The 15137-nt window shown below is 44.9% G+C and overlaps 1 protein-coding gene across 2 annotated transcripts in view; it reads right to left on the reverse strand.

Annotated features, from left to right (window-relative positions):
* Positions 1-15137, reverse strand: part of CNOT3 (CCR4-NOT transcription complex subunit 3) — a 33617-nt gene that overhangs the window by 8002 nt on the left and 10478 nt on the right. For both annotated transcript variants that reach the window (XM_063301228.1, XM_063301229.1), the window contains 12 exons: positions 14226-14300; positions 13764-13831; positions 13483-13557; positions 12532-12621; positions 9745-9873; positions 7564-7659; positions 6967-7186; positions 5607-5740; positions 5154-5210; positions 3785-4100; positions 3262-3367; positions 654-831 (listed from right to left, as the gene is read on the reverse strand). In XM_063301228.1, coding sequence (XP_063157298.1) covers positions 654-831; positions 3262-3367; positions 3785-4100; positions 5154-5210; positions 5607-5740; positions 6967-7186; positions 7564-7659; positions 9745-9873; positions 12532-12621; positions 13483-13557; positions 13764-13831; positions 14226-14250 — 1494 coding nt within the window. In that variant the 5' untranslated portion in view covers positions 14251-14300. The remainder of the gene's footprint in view (positions 1-653; positions 832-3261; positions 3368-3784; positions 4101-5153; positions 5211-5606; positions 5741-6966; positions 7187-7563; positions 7660-9744; positions 9874-12531; positions 12622-13482; positions 13558-13763; positions 13832-14225; positions 14301-15137) is intronic.

Below are 15137 nucleotides of genomic sequence, written 5' to 3' on the forward strand. Positions count from 1 at the left end.
ATGCCTCACTTAACAACCACATGCTTAACTATGAAGTTTCTGGTCCCTTTTGGGGTGGTAAGTCAAGGACTTCCTGTATCATTTTCAACCCATGATACCTAGAAATGAACACCGTATTTCAAATCCAATCCCACTGCAGATTTAATAAGGGGAATTAAGAAATTGGCAGTTTAATACCTAATTTTATTCCTACTGATGCCCAACGTGGAATCTGGCTTTTTCACACTTTCACAAAAACACTGGATCAACAGTTTTATCTAGCTATCACAAACAAAACCTGTTTCCTAGTCACCCATCCCCAGCTCAGTTCCTGTCAACATGTATGTAACTAGGATACTGTTTTTCTCAATATAAAAGGATACGTTTGCCATTTTATTGCCTGTATCCCCAAGTTTCCCTTGGAACTTTGTGCTGTCCTAGTTTTATTTCAAGCACCTCAACAACTGAACACTTTTTGTTCACCCTAACACCATTCCATTGATTAACAAGTTAGAAAACTCTGGTTCCAACATAGGTCTTGGTGTGTCCCACATAGCATTTTCCCAGTTCTGAAAGTTCACCTGGTTCAGCCATCCTCCCCAAGGGGCACAGCAACGCTTTGGAACAATTGGCTGGGTGAATGTGTAGCAGAAGAGAACAGGAGGGCTTCTGACCTTGATCTCAGGCGTGGAGCTGAACTGGGGTGGCCCGTTGAGCAACGTCTGGGCAGATTTGCTGTCAGAGAAGCTGGGGGTGGGTGAGGCAGGTGGGTTGGCAGTCAGAGGCACCAGGAGGCTGGATCCAGTGCTGTTGCCAACACTTGATGGCTGAGGAGCTGCACTGGGCTCTTTCCTATCAGAATGAGGCAAGACAAAGATGTTTCTTGGGATAGCTTGACCCCCAAGTCTTTTGAGAAAAGGACCCAGAAGATCCAGAGCTTAAAGGTCCAGCCATCAGATTTTAAGGAAATAACTACAGCTGCAGATTACTTCGCTAGCATGGATCCATGGAGGAACCAAACTGAACAACCACCACTTAAACCAAACCCCTCTCTTTTTAAAAAGCAAGATATTATTTCTTTTCCCCAAGTTATTCATGTTCCAGGCTGTATGCATGCTACAATTTCAAACGAGGGTAGAAAAATCCTGTGTTTCTGAGGGATAATTGGCACATTTGCCCAGTCATGCCTTTGCAGCAATCTGGCACAAACTGACTCTGAGGCTATTCAGTCAGTTTACCATAGATTTTTCTGTAATTCTACTGGCTTCCAAAACTGAAACCAACAACAAATGATTCCCAGACTGTAGGATGACATTGTTAAAAAACAGACTGCTTTTGAAAACCTGCCTAGAATGGGATGGGTGGAGTGGAGTCCTTGGTGCTCTCTGAGCCTTGTTGTTTTCTTGCAGATGTTTCATTGCCAGACTAGGCAACATCTTCAGTGCGAGAAGGGAGCAGGCCTTGCTCTCTGTTTATATACCATGGTTTGTCCAGCTTGTGTTGGTGGAGGTGTTGTTCTCTCCTTGGGAGTTCCTTGATTGGGCTGTTGCTTGCTGCTTGGTTGATTGACTGAGTTAATAGTTCCTTGATTAGGGTATTGTGTACTGTTTGATTGTTCATCTGGTGTTAATCCTGATGTTAATCAGGTTGTTGATTGCTGGCGAGGTGGTGTTCTGGTCTTTTGGCTTTTCTATTGTCTCTTTTGAATGGTATGTAAATGTTGTTTACCTCTATGTGCCTGTTGATGGCTGCTTTGTCTGAGTGCCAAGCTGCCAGGAATTCCCTGGCGTTTTTGGATTTGGCTTGGTCTAGGATGCTCTTGGTTTCCCAGTTGAAAGTATGGTTGAGTCGGTCCATGTGTGGGGAGATTAGGGAGTTCTCATAGTGTCTCCTGACTGCCAGTTGGTGTTTGTGGATGCCCTCTGCTAGTCTTCTGCCTGTCTGTCCTACATAGTGGCTGTTACAGTCCTTCATGCTTACAGTCTGTATGTTGTAAATAACTCCTGTTTTTTCTTCTTGGTCTACTGGGTCTTTTGGGTTACTTAAGATGTTTTGGAGGGCTTTAGTTGGTTTATGTGCTACGGTGATGCCGTGCAGTTGTAACAGTCTGTTGGTGGTTTCCAAGATGTTTCTGATGTATGGCAGTGTTATCCTTTTCATAGCTTCTCTTGGTTGGGTTGTAATGGGCTGAGTATGGATACCCCCGCAACTTTATCAAAAAGTGCCTTACCACTCAGGAGACACGATGAGAACTCCTTAATCTCACAACATATGGACAGACTCAACCATACTTTCAACTGGGAAACCGAGAGCATCCTAGACCAAGCCAAATCAAAAACTCCAGGGAATTCCTGGAAGCTTGGCACTTGACAAAGCAGCCATCAACAGACACATAGAGGTAAACAACATTCACATAACATTCAAAAGAGACAATAGAAAAGCCAAAAGATCAGAACACCTCCTCGCCAGCAATCTTGTCTCGTATCAGAAATGCAGGAAATAGAAAGGTGGAAGTATTAATTAAAATTTAAAAAGTTAAAAACATTTAATAAAAATATAACATTTATATAGCTCTAGCCCAATACTGATACTGAATACTGAATACCAATACTCTAACCATCAATACTTGATGGCAGAGGTGTCAGCAATCAACACCCAGATATGCAAAGATTAACACCAGGATTAACACCAGATGAGCAATTAAACAGCACAATGTACCCTAATCAAGGAACTATTAACTCAGTCAATCAACCAAGCAGCAAACAGCCCAATCAAGGAACTCCCAAGGAGAGAACAACACCCCCACCAACACAAGCAGGGCAAGCCACGGTACATAAACTGAGAGCAAGGCCCACTCCCTCTTCGCACTGAAGAAGTTGCCTAGTCTGGCAATGACACGTTTGCAAGAAAACAACAAGGCTCAGAGAGCACCAAGGACTCCACAGTTCAACCCTGAGCTACAAATATTCACTTCAATTGATGGGTGGAGTGTTGGGACCCTACAGGTAGTATTTTCAAAGGTGACCAAAGAAAGAAGGAAAAGATTCAGAACTGCTTCTCAGTTCCTAAAGGGCTAATAAAAGAGAAAATTACTCTTGGAATTATTTGGACCTTGGACTGCCTAGAACTTAAAGCAATTTGAAGCTGAAGCTAAACATGGACAAATATGTGGTGCTGGTGACTGGAGTTACTGGGTTCAGCTGCCAAGATTTATGGGGAAAACAGTTACATTGAGAGGAAGGGAGGGAAGGATACTGAGAAAACCAGGAAGAAGATACTCACGTGGAAGCACTGGGTGGGTTGTGTGATGTTGTCTGGTTAGGCAACGACTGGCTGCCACTGCTTAGTGTCGAATCTGAGCTGCTGTCGGCTACCACGGAGCTGTAACCTGACCGGAGACGGAAAGGCTGAAGTCTCCCTAATGCAGAGCTCCGGATCCCTCCCCTTGATTCCTTGCTTATCCCATGCCAGCTTTTTCCCCAACTGGCTGCCCTCTCAATGAGCTGGACCTCTACTGGCTGCAAGCCCGACAGGACTTACGGGAGCCGAATTCCATGCATCTGGAGGGCGCCGGGTTGCAGAAGATTGCTCTAAGCTACAACAACGGTCTACGTACTAAGGTCGCTGTGTAAGTAATAGCAGTGATATAGAACTACAAGCTCCGTCTTGTGTCTCGACATCGACAAGGGCTTCTTTAACGACCATGTCTGCAGCGTGACTGCAGGTTCTGTACCCCAGGAAGCTCGGACAACCTGAGACAGCTGCCACCCTCCTGCCCCGGGGCCTGCCCGAAGCACAGACTCACTGGTTGCCCCGTTCTGCTTGCTGGCATTCTGCTGGGTGCTCGGAGGCCGGGGCTGTGAGGCGTTGGTGCTGGGGGGTGGGGGCGCCACAGCCTGCGCGTAAGGGGTGGGGGTGGTGGGTGCGTGCCCTGCCGGAGGGTTCGCTTTGCTGCTTGCGTTCCCACTGCCAGTGACTGCCCCGTTGCTGTTGGAGCCGGGCCCGTTCCCCAGGGAGGACGATGTGCTCGAGCTGCTGCCCAGCGGGTAGCTGGGAGGGATGGTGGGAGGTGGCTGGTGGTGGTTGTTGTGGAGGCCTTTCGAACCGTTCTTTGCTGGGGACTAGGCAGAATAGAGGATGGAACAGAGGAAGTTATTTTTGTTTACACCACAAAATCCCACCTCTCTGATCAAACGGGACCCTCCAGGACGTTTATATCTCGAAAGCAAACACAAACGGAAGAGGTAAAAACAACTCAGTTACAGGTAGTCCTCACTTATCGACTGCTTGTTCAGCAGCTGCTCAAAATTACGATGGTGCTAAACAAGTAGGTTTATGACCAGTCCTCAAACTTGTGGCCATCACAATGTCCCTGTGGTCACGTGATCATAATTTGGGTGCTTGGCAACCAGCGTGCATTTACGACAGTGGCAGTGTCCCATGGTCACGGAATCGCCATCTGCGACCTTCATAGTGGGCTTCTGACAAGCAAAGTCAATGGGGAAGCCGGCAGGAAGTCGCAAGTTCACATGACATCATGCTTAATGACCATGGGGATTCACTTAACAACCACAACAGGAACTGCCACTATAAGTTGGACACAGTCACTGATGTCTTACTTTATGACCGCATCGCTTAGTGTTGGGTTTGCCAGTCCCAATTGTGGTCGGTAAGTGAGGACTACCTGTACAACACAAACAAAATTGTAGGAATTTCCAAATTCTGACTCCCTCGTCCTTTCCCATAAACAGCCAACTGAAGCATTTCAGTCTTACTGTGGTACAGCCCTCATACAGGGCCACACATCCTTGGAATTCATACATGGAATTGCTCATGTGAAATGCATTCCCACATTAATATCACGCTGCTCATAAAAGTAGGCCCAAGAGAGAAACGATGCCTCAACGTGCAGTATTTCTGCACGCAAAGAGATCTGATGTGGATGTTGTTCTCAAAGCAATTTCTCTGTGCTAATTTGGGAAGTGGCCCAGTCATTAAAACCAGATTGTGCTGTATCAGAAAGTTACAGTAGCTCTGACTAACTAGTCCCAATACTTCGTCCTCCAAAAAAGAGCCCCAGAGTCCTGTCACCCTTCCCCTTAACCAAACGGATGGTTTCCAGCCTCTCTCTCCCACATTGCCTTTATAAGATGAACCCAGGGCTCCAAACTCACTTGGCTGACTTCACTGTCTGTTGACCGTCCCCGTTTCTTATCATCTTCAGAGTTCTCCTAAAAAGGAAAGAAGGTCGAGGACCTCAGCACAAGGCAGCATCTAACCAACTCTGTCTGCTCTAAGAAGGTAGGCTAGTTCAGCCCTGGTTCGTATCTGGAGGGAGACTGCCTGGGAATTCGAGGTGACTGGGTAGACTGGTAAAGCAGGAGCGCCTCCCAGAAGGTGGCAATGGCAAAGCACGTCTGTAACGTCGCCACGTGAACTGGGTGATGCCGCTAGCAGGCCCTGAGTGCAACCCAAGGGCATCTTTACCTTTAAGCATCGCTACAGGAAAAGCCGTTGCCCTGCGAGTAAACGTGGCAACTGACCTCATGAAGCCCTCCTTAGCACGTGCTTGCGTGCTTGATTCCCACGGATGCTCCCCCACCATCTTCATAAAAGAGCCTCCTTACCGTTGTGCAGTTTGCAGGGCTAGGTGGGATCGGGGAGCTGGATGTGGTGGATGTGGGCGTGCTGCTGGACTGGTTGAACATCTCATCTTCCATGTGGCTGTGGCTGGGTGGGGAAGTGGCTACCAGTGCCTGTGCTAGAAGACCAAGAACAAGAGGAGCTTAGGAAAGAAGCTTGTGCAACCAGGTGGATACGCTCTGGCTGGTTAAGGCAGGCTCAGAAAACATACCCTAGTATCCTTGAACTCTAGATGGTTACGCGCAAGAACCACGTTAGCTTTTGTAAAAAATATAACAAAGAATCTTGTCTCACCTTAGAGACTAGCCAATTTCTTACGCAAAAGTGTTCATGGATCACACTTACCCTAATACACAAGAGTAAAGGGGGAGCTAATACCAGGAAGCTCGGTTTAAAGGAAATCCCACCATTTCTTGGAGGAAAAACATATTAATTCTGATGAATGCGTCAAAAACCATCACAGCCACTCCTTGTTTAGCAACTACCTCAGTTAGCGACCATTTGCAAATACAATGGTAATAAGCGGTAATAAAAAATTCTTTTTCCCACTGGTGAGCCTGACAACAAAGCCTTCAGTGTGAAACTGGTTAAGGTCTGGTCACTTTCAGGTTCTAATCAAGGTCACAGAGCTGAGCCTGTTAACTCGTAGTTAGCACTTTTTAGGGAAGCACTGGGGGACAAAAGCAACTCAGGAAGAGATGGCTTGTTTAAGCAATCTCTCCACCCTGCGAGGGGGCAAAAAAAGAAAAAAGAAACATCAGGCACAGGACACTGTATGAGAGAACTTTATCTGAATGAGATGGCAGCAACCAATGATCTTTGCAGCATCTCTCTCTCTCTGTCATATTCACTTAGTGACCATTTTGCTTATCAACCAAGTCATTGGAATGGAACGTGGCCACTAAATGAGAAGTGTAGAGTCATTATTTCTGGCATACTGCTTGAGAAGGAAGACTCTGAGACAGTGTTTCTCAACCTTGGCAACTTGAAGATGTGTGGACTTCAACTCCCAGAATTCTGGGAGTTGAAGTCCACACATCTTCAAGTTGCCAAGGTTGAGGAACACTGCTCTGAGATAAGCAAACAGAAGCAAAAGCTCCAGCTGAATGGCTGCAGTTCAAGAAGTAAAAGAGAACCATCTGCCAGTAAGATTGAGAGAAATACAGTGGGCTCTAAAGGCAGATGCTGCCCTTACACTGACAAGGTCCTAAGAGTCCCAAGGGAGGGAAATTACGCTAATTTTATTGTAATCCATTCAACTGTAATTGCAATTGCAACCCATTCAATTTTAATCTCCTGCAGATTTCTCCCAAGAGAAGTTGCCCACCTCGAGGGAACACTTACGAATGTCTTCTAAGTCGAGGTCATCATAGAGGAACTCATTCTCCTCAAAATCAGGGTCCTGCGAGGAATCTACATAATACTCCACATCGTCCTTGATTTTGCGGATAGAGTCCACGTTGATAGAGTCGTTGTCCAGCATACGCAGGATTGTCTCCAGCATCCGGATGTGGTACCGATGCTTCTCAATGTGCCGCTTCAGACCCTCGATCCTGTCTTGCTTCTGTTTCCGTGGGAAGGACAGGTATCACGCTGAGCCATAATGTGGCTTGCTGGGTTTTGACTTAGCGAATTACCCAGACTCAGTCTTTGGGCTTGGATGTGCAAATGTGCACATTATAATGCAACCTTTCCCAACCTTGGGCCCTCCAAACGTGTTGGTGCTGCACCTCCCGGAAGAGGAATCCTATCTGAGCACATTTGGAGAGCGCAATGTTGGAAAAGGAGGATTGGATCAAACCAATAAAGAGGGACAAATCCTCAGAAGTCTGGATTTTCACCATCGGAACTCCTTAATGCACGAAGCCACAGGACTACCTTATTCACGAACCCCAATGCGTTGTATGCACAAGCTTCTAAAAAGACATTTCGTCAACTCACATCCTTGTCTCCTTTCTTCTTGCGTGTCTGGACCGAGAGTGACTCCACTTCGCTCTCAAACTGATCCACCTGCATGTTCAAGGTGTCTATTGTATTCTGGGAGCAAGGGAGGAGAGAGAGGAAGCAGACAGACAGATCATTATCCAGGGGTAGGCAAACATACTTACAGGCCTATCAGGCTAAGCCGGAAGGAGGAGCTAACTATGGTAATAACAAGAGCTTACATATAACCTTGTGTTAATAAAGTACATCGCTGCAGACCACACAACAGGAACAAAACAACTAATTTCCCAAATTCTACAGTCTAGGGTTTCCGACAGAATTCTCAAACGCAGAAATTCTGTGGGCTGCTGTTTGAAAGATCGAGAGCATGCAGGGTAACGTCTTGTGCGCCAGCCAAAGGTCCCACCTTCAGAACTGCGATTGTGCTAACTTCCTCCCTTCCGTCTATTTTCTAAAAAGCTTTTATCAGCATCATTTACTGGGTAATCTAATATACTACAAGCAGCTTACAGCACACATTTGTACAATACAGGGACTCTTGTGGCACCTTAAAAAGACTAGGTGGTTTATTTTAAGAATAACATTTCCTGGGCCACAGTCCACACAGCTGATGAAACGTTATCCTGAATTGCAGAGGCTGCTTCCTGATGAGGCTTCTGCAGGGCAACCGTTCTGCTTTGAATACTAGTGAGAGATCTTTTATTTCTAGTCTATTGTTTTCTGCCATTTCTGTGTTTGTGTTTGTGTGTGTGTGTATATATATATATACTGTATAGAGGAGAAAAAGAGAAATACTGAGATCAGAAGGAAATCAAATGAAGAAAGCACAGATGGTGACAATTAGGTATTACTAAAAGCAGCCAGTTCCCCAGGCAGTTGTTTGTGATGGTATTCTTATCAAACTATGTGCATTCATTTGCTTTCCAATGCCAGGATCTTGGAGCTAAAAACCACCATTTGGCCAATGGATCTCGCAGCCCTTCCCAACCAGTATCCTCCCATTATCTGTAGCCAGAAGGGCCCAAGATTAACACTAAACGGAGATAGTGGGAGGCTGGATAATACAATTAGTCCTTGTTGCATATTCATTCCTTCTGACTCTACTTTGATTTCTTCTGCTCCATTAACTTTGGCTGTAAACTGTCTGGAGTCATGACTGAGTTGCGTGATTTAGAAATAAGTAAACAAATAACTGTGCGTGTCTGTGCACAACAGCTGCAGCCAGCTGCAACTCAAGGTTGTATTTCCTGCATTTGATGAAAGAGTTACACAAACCTGTGCCAGCTTGGTTAGCCTTTAACAGGCACTGTCGTTTGGCTGCAGCACACTAAAATGCCCGACACAATGGTAAACCCCACTGGTCACCACCTCCACAGCCAAACCTTTCCACTTCCCCAGTTTCCAAGCCTGAACAGAAACCAGCCCTTGTAAATTGTAATAAATGCATCTTGGCTGTTGGAAAATCAGACCCAATAGGCTGTAACTCAAATCACCGCACCATCACCACCGTTCCTAATCCAAACAATTTCTTTCTTATAAAAGAATCAGCAGGACAAGAGATAGCGACGCACGTCTTGTTAACAAGCTGCCATATTCCAACAGCATGGCACCTCAACCCTATTCCCTGAACTACATGCATTTGCTCACTGGCCACCGATACGAACTGAGATGAGGAAACCGTCTCTGGGCTCACAGCAGAAAACCAATCGAGGTGGGCAGCTTTAAGCTCTGTTCGGCATTCAATGAGTTCAGAGCTGCAGTCATGTTCTTCTCATCACGTAACCTGCCTCTTTCTATTTTGCCAAGGATCACCACCACCAGAACTTCTTCCCTACCCAGGCAAGGGAATTTCTTTTCAGGCTGTCATGAGACACTTTGCCACCAAACAGCCAAAAATATCCCCAAGAGCCCAGTTCAGTCTAAAGTTCATTCTTTAACCTCAGAGGAGGGGATAGGAGAAAGGTCTCTTCTGGACCTTAAGTCCACCAACCGCAGCAGAGCTACACAGCTTTTGGCATGCTCTTTGCCCTACCTGGTAACTTCTGATAAATCATGTAAGTAAATTCTTATATGAACCCTTTACATTTTGAATCTGAAGGTGGGGAAATCAGATCTCCTCCCCACTTTCTCCAGAAGCTGCTTTGCCATCCAATCCAGCCAGCTTTCCCTGGTTCTCACCGTCAGCCACTGCCCAACTTCCTCTTTCTCCTTCTGGGCTGGGTCCACTTTCTGGGCCAGGCCCAGCCCCTCTTTGGAGTAGGCTTTTGTCTTGGTCTCACGTTCCACTACCTTGAACCGCTCCATTTGCTGGAAAGACAGATTACAAGGACTCAGTGAGTTAACGCAGAGCAGGAAACAGCTCTAAGGACTGCTCAGAACCCGGCCCCAGCAGGCATTTTCCAGCAATAATTTGAAATGTAAGTCTACTTTGCAATAAATGATGCCCAAACTCAAAAATTAGGCACTGTGTTGAACATAACTTCACCCACAATTTTTGACCTGAAAATAGGGTGAGAAAACCTTGATTGCTTTTTGTCAAATCTTAGGGCCCCTCCATGTGCAATATCTGTGCCACTCTCAAGCTGTTTCGGTGCCTGTGTGAACACATACCACTGTCCATACTGGGTAGCAGAACCAAATAACTTCTGGCTCTGCTTCAGGGTAAACGAAGTCACCAAGAAGACAGTTTTGCAGAATGAATTCTGGAGTCTGAGGTGGGTGCTTGCATCTCACTGCATCTCTAACTATCTCCCCATTCTCAATAAAGCTGAAGCCACTAAGATACCACTAAGCTGCCCTTTCATTTCTCTTTTACAACTGAAAAGCTCCCTGCTCATGGTGACCAGTCTGGTTGTTTGAAAATCACTGAACAAATGGGAAGAAAGGCTGGGATATGGGGAGGGACACAGGATTAGTTGGATGCTGATTTCTGCAGTCCCCATCAGTTGGCTGGAGAGACCCCTGATCAGCTTGTGCCAGGCTGTATATTGAGAAAAGAGAAAAAGCAATGAGGATGTTGGCAAAGCAGATTAAAACACTTGCTAGGGGTTGGGGAGTGAAAATGGCAGCAGTGTGAAAGCACCCCATATCTACAAGGAACACAAATGGGGATCTGCGGTTTGTAAGCTATGAGGTTTTGGGGGAGGTTTATGAGAAAACTACATTGCACTTTAAGACAGGCCTAGAATATTTTCCTTCTGCTGTGTTAATTTTCTGTAAATGGGAGGAAGGATCTGAGACCAGTTAAAACAGCTTTTCCTTATCTGCATCTTGGAAGGAATAATCTCACTTTGTGGAGTCCCTGGTGCTCTCTGAGCTCAGTTGTTTGCTTGCAGATGTTTCATTACCCAACTAGCTAACAGCCTCAGTGCAAGGGAGTGTGGGGTTTGCTCCCTGTTTACATACAGTAGCTTGCCCTACTAGGGTTGGTGAGGTGTGGTTTTCTCCTTGGTGGTTCCTTGCTTGGGGTATTGTTTTCTGCTTGATTGTTTGCCTGGTGTTCATCCCTGTTTATCTGGGCGTTGGCTGCTGGAGAGGATGTGTTTTGGTCTTTTGATTTGCTTCTTAGCTTTCTTATTGTCTCTTTTGAATGGTGTGAAAATGTGGTTTATCTCTGTGTCTCTATTGATCGCTCTTCTATTGCAATTTCACTTTTCCACCAGAGGATTCTAACATTCTATTTGATTGCCATCTGTAGAGTAAGACAGTTTCATAACCTTCCTCAACCTGATACTGGTTGGAGACGATGGAAGTTGGGTCCAACATACCAGAAGGGAACCCTGCTGAGGAATCCTGTCCATAGATAAATTCTGCTGCCTATCCTTGAATTCAGAATCTTAGTCCCCTGACCATTCATAAGGATTTACTATATTTCTTCCCATTCAGAAATCCTGGCTCTTAAACAGTTGCAGTAACTTCATTAACAAATTTCACAAGCCTGTTTTGTCTCCAGTGGTGAGTTATTAAAATAAACATGCCAACCCAAACTAGTGAATCTAATTAACATGGTGCTATTACAGTGGGATTGATTTTTCTCCTAAACAAAATGTGTAAAAAGAATGGTTTTGCTAAGCACATTTTAATTAAAATGTTTTAATAACTATTTTAATATTTAACTGCATCTACAGAATATTGACATTTATGGTTATATGTGCACAATCAAGGCATGTAAAGGCACTTTCAATCACAAAGTGAATAAAGAAGAGTAGGCATTGTCCACAAACACCCAGAGCAGTATCACATGCAGCCATTAACACACGGAAGAGCCCCCAACTATGAACGATGCAGCAAATGTGCATTTTTGTTCCTGCAAACAGACACTGATGATCAGCAAGCATTAGTGCTTTTATCACAGTGCTTGGATTTGATGCTCCTGCACTAGAAAAATACAAAAAATGAGGTTCATAAGAGTGCATTCCCCCCTACAAAAAGAAAACGTATAAATGTCTACTGATTCAGGTTGCCTAGGAAATACAAGATACAGCTTGACCCTTGCAAAGGCCACAATTTCAAAGACTCCGGTCTCAAAGCTCAGTAGACCTTTCACAAGTACTACCACAGTTACATCCACAAGCTGAGAAGGTCTCACCATCTATCCCATGTTGTCACTCTAAGGAAGGTTGTGTGGAAGAGATCCTGGCTCCCCACAGAACCCCTTTCTGTTGCTTACTCAGCCTAAGTAATGAGTGAGATGGCCAGGTGGCTCACCTTTATGAGGTCACATTGCCTACCAGCCAATGGCAACATTGTTAGGGAGGAGCTAAGCATAAAAAAAAATCAAGAAGTCTTAAGTGCGAAAACTGACTGAGCTGGTAAAGCTAAGAACTGCTGAAAAAAATTAAGCCTCTTTCGTTTAGACATCCAGAACCACACAGCTTCCTTGAAAAACATCAATTTCACCTCAATTTTTGCTCAGCACTGACACATAACAGCTAATAGATTCTTTTCTCCCAGCCTGATTTTTACCGTCTCAATGAGTTTCCGGTTGTCTATTAGCTGCCTTTTGTCCTTAATCTCATTGGATGCAACCCATGTCTTGATCTGGTCCCTCAATCTCTGCAGAAAGAGAAAAGTAATTAAATGGACAAATTAGCTCTCTTTGTTATGAGATCCTCCCAGCTGAGACTATTCCTAGAGTAACACTCATAATAGTGAAGCTTTTTAGAACAGTCTTCCCCAACTAAGTGCCTTCTAGACATATCAAATTCAAATTCCATAATCCTTAGCAAGCTAAAGGTCATGCTGGTTAGTGATTATACAAAATTCAACTTATCTGAAGGTCACCAGGTTGGAGAAAGCTTGTGATTAGAGCAATGGTGAAACAGAAATAATGAGTTATGGATCACTCATTACTATACCCCTATGCTATAACTACTGGATTACACTTTTATCTATTAGAAGCCACGCAAACAGCAACCCAACATTGCTTGCTACCTTTGCTTTTCCCCTGTCGCTTGAATTCTGCTTTTTCCATCATAGTTGTCTTGAATTCCATGAAAGACGGGGGGAATTATAATTTTAATGCATGTTTCCCTTAACTTTAATTATTTATCTGTATTTTTTTATTATTAGCAATTCTGAGTTAAATAATAATGGCGGAGAATGGTGGGAGTTGTCATATAACCTTTTGGAAGGCATAGCTTGGAAAAAGGCTGGATCCTTTGACAAACAGGAATTCTGACTCAGGAGAGGCATGCAAAAACTGCATTGCATCTTGACAACCCCCCACACCCCTCAAGTGGTGGTGGTGAGGGGTCACTAGTTTCCAGGTCATGGGGAACACTCATCTTATCTAACAGAAGCCTTCTGGAGACAACATTTCCCACCTGCCTTTCCCAGATTCCAGGCTACTCTCAATATCTCATCTAATCTCCTGAGACTGTGTGTCAAAGAATACTGAAGCTGGCTGATTCCTACCTGGAGCTTCTTAATCTCCTTTTTTAGATCGGCTTCATATTTCTCCTTCTGATTGGCATTAGCTGCATTATGGAGCTGTGGCAGAGAGAATGAGAGAGAGAAAAAACAAGATGTGATCAAGGCTGTTCATGGAGGAACAGGAGGGCAAGATCAAACTGCCAAACAGACTTTTTCCCTCCTCTCCCCGCTAAAAAAAAAAAAAATCAGGATGAGAAACAACATGGGGTAGAAATCAAGGAGTCTGGCCAGAACTCAGGTGGAGAGATGACAGCAGACCTCACCTTCTGCCAGATATCTTCAAACTGCTCCACACCTTCTGATACCTTTTTGAGACACCGATCAATCTCACCTGCAAAATGGGGCAAAAAATAAATCACTGCTGAAAGCAATCACAGGGACTAAATTGCTTCATACCTTCCCTGCAACCTAAAAAGGGGAAGAAAGAAGATAGGGAGTTTTGAAATGCTGCCTCTTTGTCCTTCTTCCCAAATTCCAACACCCCGTTCACTGATTTCCTACATTTGTCCTTCTACCAACAGAAAACCCAACTCTTCACACTTCCCTAATAGCATTCTGTACTCATTTGGAAAAGACAGCATCTAACCCCAGATATTCTAAGCTCCAGAAGTAGAATCTTACTGGCCTTTTGCTCATCTCCTCCTCCTTCCATGCCCCTCTAGGTGAACAGACCTGTGGTTCCTCTACTACAGAACCCATGCTCCCCACCCAGCCACAGAGCTTACCTTGTAGCTTCCTCTTATCTGCCATGTTTCCTTCACTAAAGGGGGGCTCTCTTCATACTTTAAAGAGCGTTGACACTTTCGAGGAGAACAAGCAGAAAAACCAGTTACAAGACATAAGGCAAAGAAAAAAGCAGGTGCCCTGTAGCCATTCCTCCCCGCCCCAGAAAAGCTGCTTTGAAACAGCAGCATAAAGAAAACCGGGGGGGGGGGGGGAGGTATTTTTCCCATTCCATATCCAGAAAGCCTTTCTCAGTGAGGTTTGGCCAATTAAAGATACAGAACTTCTATTCACAGAAAAAAATAAAATCCACCAATCTACCTAAATAATGGAAAAGTTTGGAAAGAAAGGGGAAAAAAAATACCAGGAGCAGCCTGGGAGCACCTTTCCCGATGAGTGAATGTTATTAAAAAGCATAAGCTGCGGCTCTCGAAAGCTGAGGTCTTTTGATGAAATGTGTGGGTTGGAAAAGGTGCTGCCAGACTCCTAATTTTTTTGCCACCCAAGACTAACGTGGCTCTCTGCCTACAATGTCTGGAAAGAAAGGGAGAGAGGGTAGGAAGAGAGAAAATCTGAGAGGGATATTTCAGAGATGCCAAAGGCATTTCGTTTCTCCCTTGGACACAAGAACCTGCCCGGAAGAGAGCACAGAACGACCTGGCTGGGAGAGATTTGGAGAGGATTTTGACAGCATTCCCATTTTTATCTGCTCCCTTCATTTTTGTCCAATGGTGGGTGTTTGTTCTAGAACAATTACATTCTGCTTCTTGGGCTGATCTCTCATCATAACCCATCCTGAAGTTTTGAAGCGGGAGATGACATGTTTTTCAGAAGCAGAAATACAAGGAGGAAAACACCCTCCCTCCCCATGCTTCTGTTTCAGTCACGGCAGCCAATTTTGGGCCTTAAAGGGA

This window comes from Candoia aspera, chromosome 4, assembly GCF_035149785.1.
Source record: "Candoia aspera isolate rCanAsp1 chromosome 4, rCanAsp1.hap2, whole genome shotgun sequence".
NCBI classification, from domain to species: domain Eukaryota; kingdom Metazoa; phylum Chordata; class Lepidosauria; order Squamata; family Boidae; genus Candoia; species Candoia aspera.